General features: G+C 43.5%; 1 protein-coding gene across 3 annotated transcripts in view; it reads left to right on the forward strand.

Annotated features, from left to right (window-relative positions):
- MAPKBP1 (mitogen-activated protein kinase binding protein 1) overlaps positions 1–13,528 on the forward strand; it is a 100,685-nt gene extending 87,157 nt beyond the window's left edge. For 2 of the 3 annotated variants that reach the window (XM_014950326.1, XM_014950327.1), the window contains 8 exons: positions 783–952; positions 2,673–2,818; positions 3,301–3,471; positions 4,363–4,441; positions 5,987–6,297; positions 7,163–8,074; positions 11,612–11,697; positions 12,604–13,528. In XM_014950326.1, the coding sequence (XP_014805812.1) occupies positions 783–952; positions 2,673–2,818; positions 3,301–3,471; positions 4,363–4,441; positions 5,987–6,297; positions 7,163–8,074; positions 11,612–11,697; positions 12,604–12,897 (2,169 nt within the window). In that variant the 3' untranslated portion in view covers positions 12,898–13,528. The remainder of the gene's footprint in view (positions 1–782; positions 953–2,672; positions 2,819–3,300; positions 3,472–4,362; positions 4,442–5,986; positions 6,298–7,162; positions 8,075–11,611; positions 11,698–12,603) is intronic. The other variant, XM_014950328.1, reaches the window with a different exon arrangement.
- The last annotated feature ends 2,983 nt before the right edge of the window (positions 13,529–16,511 follow it).

Consider the following 16,511-nt stretch of genomic DNA (forward strand, 5'->3'; position numbering starts at 1 on the left):
CCTGCAACATGTGATCTTATAGCAGAGCCCATATGGAATCAAGGTTTCTTTCCAATGACAGGGAACACCTTGTGTTTTCTTTTAGCTCTGATTATTTATGGCAAAAACAAGCTGAGAAGATGAGCTCGGAATTACAGATGTGTACCTGATTACCTGTTAGCTCACTGTGCTGGGGCGCATTTTCTTGACTCCAGTAGCCACTGAAATGTGGCTCGTATGACACCCTTAGTTGTGGGCTGTGCTTGATTAAGTTCTCTTTAATCTTTGTATCGATGAGTCACAAGAAGTAATGCATGCTCATGCCTTAGGAAGCTAATGCCTGTTTTCCAGTAGCAGTCTGTCCTGGTGCCTAACTTCATTAGAGTTTTTTCGTAACTGCATGACTGAGAAGAAGATTGGGCTCGCTGCGTGCAGTAAATCAGTGTTTTTCAGCTGTGGCCCACACGCTTCTCTGTATGTGTGATCAGTCTATAAAAGGTAATGGAAGAACCTGCTGCCACGAGGCTTATGCTCCTGATGTGTGGTCAAAGAGGGATAGGAAGTCCAGTACTTTACCAGAGAATTTTAGGGCACTGCAAACAGGAAACAAAATAGGAAACCACAGTAGTCGTCTGTCAGTTTTAGTGAATAAGGAACAGGAAAGACATAGGAGTGCTGTGTTTTGGGATCTCAGATTTATGATCATGTTCTGTGCTGTAATGTGTACTTTCCAGCTCTGCACGCCACTTGCTGACCTAAGGAAAAACACTGGTAATATCTAGTTTTTTCTCTTTTTAAACCAGGTTGGCAGCTCAGTACCTCCCCAAGAGAACCGGTCTTGTGTGCGACCCCAAGTGATTCGCCTTGTGTCTTGTGAAGAGGGGATTTTCTCTCAGGAACTGGAACCTTCTGAGAGTGAGGAGTGTGTAATCTACCCTGAACAAGATGAAATCCATCCCACAGACTCTAGCAGGTTAAAAATAAGCTCTCTGCTCTGCACGGCTTAGACATTTCTGGTTCAGTTTGCTTGCAGCTTATGTGGTAACTTGGATGAGTTGACTTAACTGCCTGATTGATGCCAGGCATGTCTACTTGAGAGCTTTATGCCAGTCTGATGCTAGGGGAATCTGAAACTAAGAAAGCACTATTAAAATAATCTTTCTTCTGAGGAAACTGCACATTAGCAGCCTCCTCCAAGTTTCGTTTTTTGTAATTTTTTTTTTGTTGAATATACAACTTGGGAGCAGCCTTTTTGCTTTCTTGCTTATCTGGGTTGATATAAGCCAGGGAAAACTTGGAAGCTGGAAAACCACCCAGCAGTGACGTATAGGTGGCAGTGAAATGTCTGCCCAGCAGAAATGACAGGACACTATTTTTTATGACAATTTCAAACCTAATTGGACAACAATTTAACAAATGTAGTATGTCATGAGCCTGTTGTGGGAAATAGATGGAATTGAAAAGGACACAGGAGACAGTGTGGAGACCTTTTTTCTTGCTCTGCTGTTTCTTCTGTTTTAATTTTACCTCACTTAGTTTTCAGTTTCATTCTGTATTCCAGTTTTTTTTCCTTCCCTGAATTTAATTCTTCCCTTCCTGTCTTAACCTGATGCTAATAGCTGTTTAATTTCCTCCGTCTCCTCCTGCTCTGTTACAGAGAGTGGGCTGATAGCTTTAGGTGGGCTTTTACACAAGAGTGCATGCCAAGATTTTGCAGTTGAAGCTGCTAGGTTTCTCCCAGTTTCTGTACACCTTAAATTTTATTATGATAACACTTGAGCAGACCCTAGGTGGGCTTTTACACAAGAGTGCATGCCAAGATTTTGCAGTTGAAGCTGCTAGGTTTCTCCCAGTTTCTGTACACCTTAAATTTTATTATGATAACACTTGAACAGAGCAGACCCACGTGCTGCTCCATCATGTAAGAAAGGGAGGTGCTGTGGTGATGTTGGACACAGACTGGACACATCTCAAAGCATACAGAGTTTGCCAGCTGCCAGGGGAAATTGCCATTCAGTTCCCTTGAGTGACTTCTGTTTCCTGCCTTTTATTGGAGTACGTCTGAAACCAAAGTATTTCATAAAATGGAAAACTGAAGTCCTCGGGCATCAGGCAAAAGAACGGTGCTGGTGTCAAGTGACAAAATAAGACTCGTGAAATCACAACAGAAATGGGGAACCCTGTCCTCCAATATTGTATTTTTCTATGATTTTTGTATAATTCAGTAAATTAGTCTTGCTCAAACCCAGAATCTTCTCTATTTTGAACACAGAAGTTGCCCAAAGAAGCAGGTCATAGACATGGGAAAAATGATATATTAGGGCTCAAATCTACTATCACGCAGGTATAGGCCTGGGTTTAGTCCCTTTCTCATGACATAGAGCTCCACGTTTGTTCCTCACCTCTGCTGGAATGGGAGGCAGGGCAGTGCTGAGCCTGGTAATCACGGGAAACTGACAACTCCCAGAAAGTCAGACAGTCCCCTTGAGACTTCACTGTCCAAGCTTAATGAAATGCAAAAAATATACTGTGTGATGGTGAGAGAAATCAACTGCTTTTTCTCTTTAAAGCCTTACTTTTATAATCAAAGGTGTTACTGTCTCAGGTAAGGCCTTATGAAAGTTAGAACACGCTTCTTTACATGTGAAACAAATATCTCTTCTAGTGCTGTATCTTTCCTGTCTCTCTTGTAGTGAGTTCCAGGTAAAAGCACTGCCCCACGGGAAGCTCAGTAGAGGTTATCACAGCAATGGATGCCCAGACAAACACAGTCCTGACAGTGCCTGCTCTGTAGATTACAGCAGCAGTCGTCTGTCCAGCCCAGACCATCCGAATGAAGGTAAGATGCAAAGACATTATTGGGTATTTATATGTGATGTGGAACGCTGCAAAAACTTGCCAGGGCAGTTCTGTACCATGTTTAGCAGTTGCTATCCTGATCTCTAATACTTGATCCTCTTCAGAGCTGAAATGAGGTCACACTCCTATTGTTAGCATTGCTGTGAAGGTTCAGGTGCACTTGAAGAGGCACTTTAGTGAAGCCGCTGTAGAAACCGGAGTGGGTTAAAGTGCACTTTCCTTGGGCACCTTTGGATTTCTTTTACCTTGGTAGGTAAGGAGGCAGGCTTAGTGCTGATTATCCCATGGGCTATGTTTGTGGGATATGGTAGATTATGGAATTATACTTAATACTGACCGACTTTAGCTTTAGCATTCTGGGTTCAATTCGGCATCTTTGCTGAATAATTTTTTTTTTTTTCAACCTGGCTGATGTTACTGTGATTATGCTATTACAGCATTGGGATTTTTGCCTTTTCCCAGATTCTGAAAGCACTGAACCCCTGAGTGTGGATGGTGTCTCAGACCTGGAGGGAGAGGAAGGAGAGGAGGACGTGGGTACTACCATGCCGGAAGGAGAAATCCCCCGGACACCCGATCAGGAGAAGTTTCTTAAACAGCATTTTGGGTCCCTGGGCAGCACTGATGGAAAAGGTACAGCACTTTGCGCAGTGAGGGGAATTTGTGAGGTCACTCCAGGTTTGCCCCCCCTGTATGAATCAAACTAGGCTACAAATTCCACTGTACTTTCATGGGGGGGGGATGTATTGGGGACAAAAACGGGCAGAGAGGCATAAAGAAAAGCAACACCTGGTAACTCCGTGGGTCTGCGTGTAAGTTTGTGTGAATGAGAATAGGGTTTGTGCCAGTTTGGGTTAAGTATTGCCCCTGAAGAATTCTGAAGAGCATTTCTCTTGTTCCCAGACTAGTTTTTCCCGTTGTGTATGAAAGTATTAACTGCGTGTTTGCCACCACCCCCCCCAGATCCCCCCCCCAAGTGACATGTAGTGGCCTCTAGCGGTCTATTAAGGCAATAACAAATGTCACAAAAGAAAAGGCTGAAATGCTGGGTGGAGGGAGAGAATAAGAAGAGACATCAGAGTGGCAAATGAGCTGGTTAGCCTTTATCGACCAACTCCAGAACAAAGCGTATCTTTTTAGAATTGATACTAGTTTCAGGCAGCAATAGCCATGTGAGTTGTCTGTTTTCTTCTTTCTTTTTTTTTTTTTTCCCCTCCATTGGTTTGTTTTCTGTTTGATGCCAGTGCCTCACAGTCCTACAGGCAGGATAGGACACAAAGGGAAGCAAAAAAAGAGGAGGCGTACCCTTAGGGAGAATAACAGTTTTAGGCAGAGTAATCTAAGTAGAACATGAAAAGCAAAGGCAATGAAATAATTTCATTCTCTGTGGTTTTAGCTCAAAAAATCCCCTTGGATATGGGGGAACATTTGATAGTCTCTGTGATAATAAAATGCATGCATCAGAATGTTTGGTCTGTAACTAAACTACTCCCTTTTTCTTTCCCCTTTAACCAAAATTTTTAGGTGGCTCATGTAGGAATTTGGAAAGAACTGAAAACCTCAGCATTTCCTCTCGCTTTCTTTCCCAGTCCTCGGCTCTCAGGTATGGCTCTGCTTGTTTTGAGTGTCTCTGTCTTTCTGTTTTTGCTGGTATAAGTAGGTCTCGTGCTAGGCCCTGGGTCAAAATAGTTGAGCAAACTTCTGGCCTTGGTGTGCCTTGGCACAGCAAAGTGTCAGCACAGCACCTGGCAGGCTGACTGTGATTTGGGCAGGCCACCCTGTGTCACTTGAGCTGTTCTATTTCTTCCTAAAGCAATGCTGTTATTCTTTTTTCCTCTTTCAGCAATGTGCTTAATTGTTTCATGATTAATGCCTTGATTGATTAAGCTGGAGGAACCACTAATCATCTAATTTACTCTTCACTGTTTATGCTCTGTTTATTCTTTTGCATTTCATTCAGCTTGGACAATGAAAGTAGGCTTGTCAACTTTTCCTTTGTTTTAGTCCTTTCTTACTCAGCTTTGGTTTTCCTTCTCATGCCTTCACAGGGTGCTCTAGTGTCTCATACAAAGCCCCATAGGGATATTGTTCTTCAAAAAAACCTCAACCCTAAAGCACCCCAAAAGGCCTCTTCTGTTTCCCTTGTTGTTTAAAAAAGAATCCCAACAAAACGCAGAAACAAAAATGAACAAAAAAATGGGGTAGATACTTTTGTTGATTTGGGTTCATAAATGTTTAAAACAAGCAAATACTCCTGTGTTCCTATAAAATGACAAACTGAATTCTCAGCTCCAAATAATTTCATTGCATAGGACTGAGCAGATTTGGGTACATCTTCTGTGGTTCACCAGCTGTATCTAGATTCACGATGATAGGGAAAATGTTTTGTCATTGCTGTCTTCATCTGCTGCTGTCAGGAGAGCCTCTCGGTCCGCCTTGCGTTGGGACTGTATGTTTGGGAAGAAAGCCAGGGGTTAGCTATTGTGTAAACTTCTGGAGAGTTGCAGGGGTGAAGGAAGGAAGTCACTGGTGCTCTAGAGATGCAGCAGGAGAGGTAGTTTTAGGTTATGAAAACCTCTGGGCTTTTAATCTATTCAGCTGTTCAAACATGTCCGATTGAAACTTGCCTCCTTTGCCAAGTAAGCCCACTGTGCTTGTCTGAAGGGGAGAGGAAGAGGGAACTAGGCTTTACCTTTAGAAGGTACTGACCAGCTTTCCTAGTAATTACGCTTTCATAATGTTAGAAAAGCATAATTACTTTTTTTAGGGTATCTTAGAATTGAAAATATTTCATTGTTAGTAAGGTGGGCTGAGAGAAAAGACCTGCCCTGACTTTACCCAGTCTTCCCTTTGCCTGGAATTTTCCTTGTCTTTTGCTTTCACCTTTTACAGTGTCCCCCCCCGGAAACAGTGACCCAATGCTATTTGTGATTGCACAGCCGAAGGTCAAAAGACTGAAGATCAGTGCTTTCAGGGATGAGTAGCATGAAGAGTTAACAGCCTAGGGCATTTTTTACTTTAAAAAAAAAAAAAATCCAGATAGGGAAGGACTCTTTATCCCAGAGAAACTGGCTTAATGTGTGTGCCTGTTTGTCCAGGGCAACGTGCTTGCTTGTTTTAACTGGGGTTTCTTTATCGTGCTCTCTAGACAATTGTCACTCTCTTCATCAAATCTGATACTGGATTCAAAGCCCATTGAGCCGCCAACGCAGACCAGTCGGCTTACACCAGACCTGTTGAAAAATGGCAGCGACCATCCTGGTGATGCATTGGAGAACGGCCAGCTCCTGGAGAGTGTAAATTCAAATCGGACTGTTTATGTCCAGAAAAAACGCAGATCAGCTTTGGAGGCCAGCAGACTTGGTATGGCTCCTGGACGGGTCATCGCATCCTTTCCAGAAGGCCCTGTGAATGCAGTGATGAGAAAGGCACAGTCAGTTCACGACCTCGTTCATGAGGGTAAGGACACAGGTTGGAATGATGGTATAAACCCAAGAATGAAATGGGGAGATATGAGCTTGAGTAGAAATTTAAATGAAGGTCATGTCTTTCTGCATTCTGAGCTACAGACTTGCATGTCTTCTAACTCTTAGCCTGTCAAGGGAAAATATTTTTAATTTGCAATGCAGATGCTGGTCTCTTAATTATCAGTCTCTGATACTTGTCTGGCTGCTGTGGGAGGAGCAATGCTAGGGGTGAAATGAACTATTTGCAAAGAAATTTTTTCTTGCTGTGGGTGGTTGCTTCAGGCCAAGACTGAAGCTCCCCAGGGTGGGGTGGAGAGAAAGAGGGAAGGAGGAGACAGTAAGAGGGAGCTTACTGTATCCATGCACTCTGTGTGAAAGAACTCAATTTTTGAAACAATTAACTCATGAACCATCAATAAGCACTCAGTTTGTTTTAAAAAAAAAACAACAAAACAACCAACCCAATCTTATTACTGCAATATCATGTATAAGTTTTTTAAAAAAAAAAAAAACCACAACCAACCCAACCTTATTACTGCAATATCATGTATAAGTTTTTGCTTGCTTCCTCTGGCCTCTCAGTTAATGGTCATGGTGGTCTGAGGTCTTGTGGCCATACAATTTAAGAACAAGTCTCTCTCATCAGGTAAGCAGCAGTGTGTGAGCAGGATGAGGGACAGGCAAAAAAGAAAGCTGCTGAGGCTTGGTGATACTAACCTGAAGTAGTGGTTGAGTGCACCTCTCTCAGGGGCTGGGCTGAGGCACATAGACTGGAGCAGCTCTGTTACTTTCCGATTTTGGAATTCACTGCAGGCTCTTGTCTATTTTTGGTATGTTTGTCTGTTTAATTTTCACAGATAAGGGTCCTGGAGTGGTCTCCTCTGTCAAGCAGCGTCCTCAGACTCTTTTGGTGGTTGAGAAGGATCCCAGACCTAACAATTGCAGGGTGTTATCAACCAGTATGTTGAAGATGGATGGATCTGGTGCTCTGCTGTCCAAAGATGTCAGGGCTGCAAAATCAAAGTCCTACATGAACCCCACAACCAGCTTCCGGGCTAAGATGTCAAGGAGCGTATCTGTAGGGGAAAATCTGTACCTCGGTTACTCCGCCGAAATGTTGACTGATGGGAGGACTAGCCCTCCAGTGGCAGAGAAGACACAGTTTAGTTCTACAGCAGATGCTGAGAAGATTAAGCCACCAGCAAAAGAAAATGTTCCAGTGAAGCCAGCACTTCAACCAGTTGTAAACTGCTCATCTCCCAAGTCCTTCCACAGCAAGTTGGCATCGTCAAACCGAGCACATCTGATTCTTGACATTCCTAAACCATTGCCTGATAGACCCACACTGGCCTCCTTCTCACCCACTACCAAACCAAAAACCCTACTTGAGCCACAGTCTCCACAGTCACCTGCTGGGGCCTGCAAAAAGAAACCCTCTTTTCCTGAGGTCCGAGCCTCCAAGAGGGAGAATCAAACTGCTGGCTCTCCGGTTTCTGGTAAAGAGATCCCAACAGGACTTGCTAAGGAGAGCCCAGTGGAAAGTCCGGTCTCAAGGACAGGTTTCCAGGATGAGCCAGGGGTCACTAATCCAAAACTGAGGGAGTTGTCAGAGGGCCGGCACCTAAGGTCTCCTGAAGGTACACTGCCCAGGTGCAGGGAGAGGATCACCGGCATCGCCTGTGTATTAGACAACCAACCTGGACTTTGCCCACTAGACCCCATCAGGCCGAGGTCTCCTACATCTATAACGGCCTCGGCACAGGTCTCAGGTGTGCATGGATACCCATCTCTTCTCTTCCCCCTTCTGTCTCCTGTCTTTGTGAACCGCCTCACGATCCCATCACATTTCTTTACGTCCAGCTTCTGGCCTGTCTCGTCTTGTCTGCACCTGTCTCGTTCCATAAGCCATCCCCTCAATGGTGAGACACTTCTTCAACCTGACATCTTTTTCTCAGTCTTTAATTTCCATTTCCTCTGGGTCTTATGTCTGAAGGTCCCTTTTAGCTGAAGGTTTTGTAGACCTCAGAGTTTTCATGGTTTTAGTCATAGTTACCTGTAGGGCCTCAAAGGTCTTTCTAATAAATACTAAAAGCTGACGTACTGGGAAGGTTACATCCCCTGTGCCCCTCTCAGCATGTCTGACTGGCAGATGAAGATGCAGGCCAGCATGTGCTACCTGAACCTAGCAAGCACAGATGATGGTGACAGTGAAGTTATGCCAGACAGCTCAGGCTTTACTGGGTTAATGTGCAAGCATGCAGCATCCAGAAGGGTTTGCATACAGTTTTCTCACATGAGATAAGGCTTGACCAAGGTGAGGTCCTTGCTGTAGCCACCTGTGAGAGCAAGAAAGTCTCTGCTGCTCTCACTCTGTTTTGAGGACGTCTCTGCGCACTGGGTATGCAATGCATGTGCAGGTTTAGCATTTGGGTTTGAGTATAAAGAACATGGATTAATTTTTGAATGATCTTTAGTTTGGAGAAAAGGTACAAGGTGAGAAACTGTTTTACATGCTGACAACAGCTCTTGGGTCTGTTATGGGCCCTCGTTTAAGGTACTCCAATCAAATTAAAACCATCAGGTAACTTCAAACTGAAGCAAAAATCCTGCCCTCCAAGGCAGGAAAAGCTCCAGTGGCAGAGATGACACAGTTTAGTCCTACCACATCTGCTGTGGGATTAAAACCTCCACAAGTTTTTCTTTTGTGTCACAACCTGAAAGGAAATACACCTTCCTGGAACAGGCAGCTGAGTCGTGCAGTAGGAAGCTGGATGTTCGCTGCTGCACAGATACCTTCTACCTTGAGGGAGGTGCACAGTGCACAGTTTTTAATCCCTCTTGCTATGTTGTTCTTATTCATATCTGAGAAGGGACACCTCTAATACCGCTGCACAGATACCTTGTACCTTCAGGGAGGTGCACAGTGCAGTTTTTAATCCCTCTTGCTATGTTGTTTTTATTCATATCTGAGAAGGGACACCTCTAATCCTCTGATCAGTTGCCTTCTGTGGTGCCAGGCTGTTCCACCACTTATCACAGTGGTTAAGCAGAGTATTCCTGCGCTGAAGTATTGCAGAGGGATAATCTGGTTTTTGATGCACTGTTTTTGGTTTTTGCATTTCTAGAGGGATCAAACCCGCTAAGACTTGAAGCACTCTTATGCAAAACAGGAAACGTGGAGCCTTGTCTGAGGGACCTGCTGTCCTTATACCTCAGGGTAGCGAACAGAACAGCGAGTGCATCTGAAACTTTCAGACCATACCCCCACAGGGGTGAGGTTTCTTCCAGAAGCAGATGCAGCCTTGAGCTGTGGGATCTCGTTATACACCAGAGCTGTACATTCCAGTTGTCTCTACTCTGTAGGCTGAGTTTTCTCTTCTAGACTTGGGAATCAAGCTAAGTATCACGTGGGGTTAGGTCAGTTGCTAGGAATCTTTGTTTGCATAGTTAGCACAGATAGCACAGAGAGAGCAATTTTTCTGCAGCAGTGATATTACTTTTAAAAAAGTAGCTCCCAATACATAGCACACCCTTACAGGGTATTTAGCAGCATCCTTTAGTGAGTTAGGGTTATTCAGCACAGTGGTCCCCCAGTTATTTTTTTCTCCTCAACCTGCTGGCCTTCAGCAGAACATGCTTCCACAATTTTCAGTGGTAGATGCTGGAAAAGCTGTTCAGATCCAACCTGGTCATTGCTATGAACAATTTACAGTAGCTTCCAGGATCATAGTATGGCAGTTTAGGGCCGACAGAAACCTGTTCTGCTTCTGGCTTGCTCTGTGACTTTGGGTTTCCACTTAATTTTTCTGTCCTTCCATTTTCCTGCCTGTATAACAGCTGCAGATTAAGAAACTTAATTGTTTTTGTTAAAGCATTTTGACATCTACAGTTAAAATGCTGTTTATTGTTGCGGTGTTTAATATTCTCTGCTAGTTTCTGAAGAGCTCTGCTCTGCACACCCGAGAGGCAGATAATGCCCATCACTTGAGCATTTACATTATATTTGTGACCTCTCTTCAGACTGGCAGCTCACAAAGCTGGAGACCAGCATAACAAGCACAATCAGAGGAGAAATCCAGAAATGACCATGAGAAGAAACAGCTGGGTTTAAAACAAAAAGGGGGCAGAAGGGGAGCAGCCAAAAAAAAAAAAAAGGAAAAGAAAAAAAAAGGCAGGAATCTTCACTTGCACTGAAGCCCACTGTGCTCAAACTCTACAAGGTTGGGTGATTTGGGAAAAAAAAAAAGCAGCTGGAAGGATTTGTTCATGCCCCTTTGTTCTTCTAGATGTGTTTGTTTATGTACAAATAGGTGTTTTTTTAGCTGTGTTTGTTTACACACCATCTAGATGTATTCATAAAATTAACTAACATCCCCTCCAGCCTGTTCAAAGATGACATTCTTAGAAGTGCAGAAATAATAGAGCTAATGTGACCAAGTTTTGTTTTTAGGTAACTAAATGAAGTTGAATGGCCTTTGTCCAGGCCTTTGCAAAGTGAAGATAACTGGAGCCTTTGTGTGTGTCTATGTCTTTGTTCATGGTTTATGTTGAACTCATGAAAGTGTTACCTTTATGAAAACATTGCAGGCCTTCAGCTCTGATGCTTTGGAGATAATATACAGCGGAGGCAGGCAGAAGATGGTGTTTCCTCAGTTGCTTGCTTTTATTTTTCATTTTTGAATTATGGTGTATCAGCAGCGCATATCCTGGGTTGCTCAGAAATGTGGTTCTGTTGTGATTGAGTTTGTTTGTCAACGTTCCTCTAGACCTCAGTCCTCACTAGAGAAGACTAATAATTCGGTATAATCCTTCATCCTCAGCGCTTTGTTGTACACTGGGCAGAAGGATACATTTCAGGGAGTGTGCAGATTTATGACTAAGTGGACAATAAATCAGAGGCTCCTCGGATGAGTCCCTTTTGCCACTTGAAGCCTTAATTCAAACTTGAGTTTAATGATAATTGAGAATGGCAAGGGTAATCTGTGGATATCCTTGACTGTAACAAAAATTTACAATCTAAGAAAAAACATTGTTGACCTTGGAGAGGCTAAAGACTGGAAAAATATGAATGTTTAAAATAAGCAGCATCTCTAGATAGTATGAAGAAAAGCTCATGTAGAACTTGCCTGTTTAATGACTGGCTTAAGCCAGCCCAAAAAACTGAAAGAGAAGTGTGTGTAGATGGTATTTCAAATATATATTTTTACCAAAAAAAAAAAGTTTTCTTACCCAACGGTGAGATTGCGGATATTGGGGTGTGTCTGTGCCTTAGTTTGGTGTTTTTTTTATTTTTCCCTCCCCTTCAGAATCGTGCATCAGCGTGGAGCAGTGTGAGCACGTGGTGTCCGAGCTCCAGGACAGCATGCGCAAAGCCCTTCATCTGTACCGCATGGTGAGTGACCTCAGACACGGGCTCTGCTACAGCCTGCCAGCATCCAATGTGTGTGCTTGCTGGCTCAAACTGTTCTCTTGACTGGGGAGGCAGGAACTCCTGATTTCCACCTTTTGGATTTTCCAATGGCTTGCTATGGTGCTCTGAGCAAATTAATTAACTTTTCCGTCTGTTGAGCCTAACTGTAAACTGAAGATAACAGCACGCTTTTCTGTCAAAGGGGTATTAGGGAGTTATTTAATATTTATACAGTGTATCGGAGATACGGAATATTATAGGAGCTTTAAGCTTTATTATCTCCATCTGTTCTCTGTCTTTGATGCCTGGGAAGAGGATTAGCAAATGTGAGATGCCATGGGAATCCAGCTGTGAGAGGGAACAGGCAACCACTCACCTCTCCCTCTCGCTGCCAGACCGGAGTTAACACACAAAGCAATAAAACAGCTCCTCATTCCTTTGCTTAGCACTGATCTGTCAAATCTCCCCGTAATAAGCATGAAACTTCTCCAGTGAGCTTCTGCCACGTGGTCCTCTGCAGCTCTGGCCTTAGCGCTGCATTAGCTCCCTGGCCCGGCTCCGTCCCTGGGACCATCTGGCAGACGGGAAGAAGAGGAGACTGTGACCCTGGTGCTGCACCTCCTTAGGCCCAGCACAAGGGGAAAGCTACCCGAAAATGTGCTTCCCATCTCTATCCCACTGGAGTAATGCCTCTGGATTTTGTGTGACCGGCAGCATTGGATGCGTGCCCTACTATATGACTAAATTGGCAGCCTTGAATGTTGGAGAAAAGGACATTTGAGTGGTCTGCAAATCATCATGGCTTCACTTCCCTTAAGGGCTGAAACTGCTTACTTGATGCTCTACCTAAACCCCAATGCATTTTTTTTTCCTCCTCTCTATTTTCAGGTGTTAAATGATACGGAGTCTTCTACTGACAAAGATAAAATAGCGGGCCTCCTGACAGAAACATTCTCCTCAATGAAGAAAGAATTGGACTCTCTGAAGGATGAGGAGGAGCTTCCAAAGGTTAAGGAGGTACTAGCGAAGCCACAAGATACCACTAGCCCACTGAATGAGGGATGTGGTGCCAACCTACCGAGTCCCAAGAGTTTGGGAGATGAGCAGACACTAGCTTTGCTGGAGCAGTACTCAGAGCTGTTGCTACAAGCTGTGGAACGACGCATGGACAAAAAACTCTAAGAGGGAAGGCTTTCGGGTGCTTGTGAATACACAGAAATAATCCCAAGATGAGGACCACAGAGAGAGCTTCAGACCGATGCTATCATCACACTGGTCTAGGGCTGGTGGGGAGACCTTGATAAATTGATTTCCTCAGGCCCCTACAACTGACTTGCTCTAATTCTTAGTGATGTGCTGGCCACAATTTTAATATTTTTTTTCCCCCCAATGGTCTTCAACTTCCTGTCTCTAGACAAAGTCTTGAAAGAGGAGTTTGGAGGAATTGCCTTGAAATTTCTTCATAGCCAGGAGGTCAGGATGTTTGGCACCTAAAGAAACAAAGAAAATCCAGTTTATCCAAGAAATTCTGAACTGCTGACTGAAAACAAAGGAGTCCAAGTGAAGCCAACCCCTTCCCTCTCCAAGGCTTCAGGAGAATCAAGAAGCAGACTTTTAATGGGTTTATTTATTAATTTATTTTTCTGACTGTTTCTCTGTGTCACGTTTGTGGCTATTATCTTTGTCCTTTAACAAAAACTGTCAATCCCTTTGCCATATCCCAGCGAGAAACAATCTCTGTATAATGAACCCCAACAGGGAGACAGGCTGGAGTGTCTGTGCAATTAATGAACTTTTTTCTGCTTAAATCTCATCTTGCTGTTCTTTCTTTTCCTGCCTTAGTTTTGTTACCTGGAGTAATCCTACTGTTGTCATGACAACCCTGTCTGCTTTTCTCTTGTCTCAAGACGGTCCCCACACTGTATTTTATCTGCGTTCACCTCCAGGGAATGGCTCTGCAACCCGTGGGCCATGCTTTGGAGATAACTTAATGAGTTCAGTAGTGGTATTTTTAATCTGGAATTTGAGGTTATGTTGCTACTTCAGACTGGGTTTTCTGCAGTCGTTTTAAAAAATGGGATTTAGATACAAGTATGAAAGTTTGTTTCAGCCACCTTTCATGGTTAGGAATTGGATATTGACTTTGATGTTATCATTACTGGGAAATTTGGAGTGATGATTTATTTGTTGAGAAGTGACGTGGAAAAGCTGGTTTCCATCTCTTAGAGTGTAACTCTGGATTTGAGATCTTCAGTGCAATGGCTCATCTGTGTCATTTGTTCATTTCACTGTGATAGGAAAACGTTTTCTTCTTGCTTTTCCAGGAAAACAGAATATTTACATCCCAAGAAAGCTGGGACTTTCTTACCTTTTGTAAAGCTATTTCAACTACCCACAGAAAATGGTTTCCCAAGAACTTTGAACAAGATATTTTGGGATGTTATTACCACCATTGCCCCTGCCCCCAGCCTCTTTGCTTTTCTTAAATTTCTTGTCTGAGAAACAGAAAATCTTCCTTTCTTGCATTTGTGTGTGCAATACTCTTCTCATCCTGTGGAGCTTCTCTAAGCCCATGCTAACTTTGTGTATGTTGTGGCTTAAAACTGTCCAGTGATTTTTTTTTTGGTCAACGATAAGCTAAGAAAAAAAAATTTTCAAACCAATGAAATTCTTTAGCACCTTCTTCCTTCCTCCCGCTCCTTTCCACAGATACACAAAATGCTTTATTTCTTCCTTCATCTCCAGTCTGTCTTGTATTTCTTTTAAGGCAGAGCAGTGTAATCCCAGTTTATAAAACTAATGCAAACGACAAGTTTTAGGTGGGAGAGACTGTTAGCATCTGTGGAAGTTGCTCAAAGCCAGCCAGACTGCATTGTTTGAGTGCACAGGTTACTGGCTTGAGTTTTATTGTCCTGGCTGTCATCTCTTCGAAACCCTGGTACACTCGGAAATCTGGTCTGCTGATTCCTTTCTGTGACTGGTGATCTGCAGTGCAGCCTTTTTTGTACAGGGCTGGCCAGACTGGTGTAGGATGACCTATTTCTTCTGAATAACTCCAGGGCTGAACAATCCGCAGTTCCCACTCTCCCCCTGACAGGTTTGCTGGCTGATCACCGCTGCTGAGTGCTTCAGGACTTGGCAGTGTGGGGAGCACTTTGAGAGTTTTCCAGCTACTTCTGCCTGTAATTTAAATCTGCCTAATCACGTTTCGGGTGTCCTTGCTAACCTTTCCTTCCATGGTCTTGTACTGAAACTTTGAAAGTGTTATTTTTTTAGTCCTGTCTTAGCATTGCACCGTGCTCAATGAGCTGGTGCGCTCGGTCCCATGGGCAGCTTCTCTTGCAGGGACAAGGTTTGCAAAGGAAGGCAAGTTGAAAACCAGAGAGGAAATTTTTGGTGGTTTCCTTGAGTGAAAAGGTGTGCTGGAGATGCCGTGAGTGGAATGTATGATGGCAGTCGTGTTGGGTCTGTAATGGAGTCAGTTTGGGTCAAGCTTGCTTTTGAGGTGATTAGTTCCTCCAATTTCAGACTGTGAACGTATGTCCTAGTATACAGGAAATTTCCTGCTGTACTGGGGCCACAAGACACTCAGGTAAAATAGCAGTCCCTTCAACCCAGTTATCTTTTGGTACTAGTAATAGCGGTTTGAGGGTCCTTTATATTACTTCCCTGTGCAATTTTATTCCATTTTATTATTTAAACTTTGAGGTAGTGACAACAAGGGTCAGAGATGATACAGAAGAGCCAGTGGTGAGAGTGAAGTTCCCATTAAGGTAAAGAGCAGCAACCAGTGAAGCTGGCATAGAGATATGAAACAAAGCTCCTCAGAAATGAGTCATGTGAAGCAAATCTGATTTTTAATCAGAGTGGGTTTTACTGCCTGGAATGGATTTTGTGTGGGTTCACAGCTGCATACAGGAAACCAGAGGTAAAATCTGATCAAAATGATGGTATGAGAAGTGTCAGGTAAGTAGATCAGCTGGACGATGGTTGTGTAGTTTAAAATAAATTAGAATAGTATATGTAGGACACACAGGAAAACAGAGTAGAGGTAGAAATAATCTTGGCCTGAGGAACACCATTTGGCCAGTACCTGTGAAAGACGTACATTACAGAAGAGCTTCAGGAATGTAGATTTCGGATTGAGATGGTGATCTGTAATTGACGAATGGATTGAAAGGGGGTTGTTTTTTAAATATGTGCTGTTGGGCCTCTTGTTTCTTCGCTTGCTGTCCTCTAAGCAACTCTTTATTCTTAAATAGCAAAGTTGCGAGCTGTTTGCCCAAGGCTTGGATGTTACGAATTGAGTAGAAGAGAGAGAAGTCCAGTAAAGGAGATGCTGGTGCCACAAGTTTGTTGCTGAGAGGGGTGAGGAGATAGTGTTGCTCTTTATAATTTGAGACTGATCCAACTCATTCTTCCCTGGTAGCTTCCTATTGCTGGCAGTAGGAAATATTGCTAAAAATTCTAGTTTACAGAACAAAGAGAGCCTAAATGCGTTACATTTTGCACCTTGTGAATATGTTTCACCACAGGCTGTCCATTGCGCCAGGTAGTAGAGAAATACTGAAGGGTAACTGCCTGGGAAGTGAAGAGGCTTGTGGGAGGAGGTAATAAACTTGAGTCTATCCCTCGAACTGGTTTGTGTGGGTGTTAGCACAGGCACAACCAGGTGTCTGTATTAAGACAAGTTATTTGTTTAACGTAAAGCCTGAAAAAGTAATTTGGACCTACCTGTCCTCTTTACGTACATTATGTCCCCTCCAACCCAACATTCCTGGTTGAAGTGAGAACAG

This window comes from Calidris pugnax, unplaced genomic scaffold (assembly GCF_001431845.1).
Source record: "Calidris pugnax isolate Ruff unplaced genomic scaffold, ASM143184v1 scaffold68, whole genome shotgun sequence".
NCBI lineage: Eukaryota > Metazoa > Chordata > Aves > Charadriiformes > Scolopacidae > Calidris > Calidris pugnax.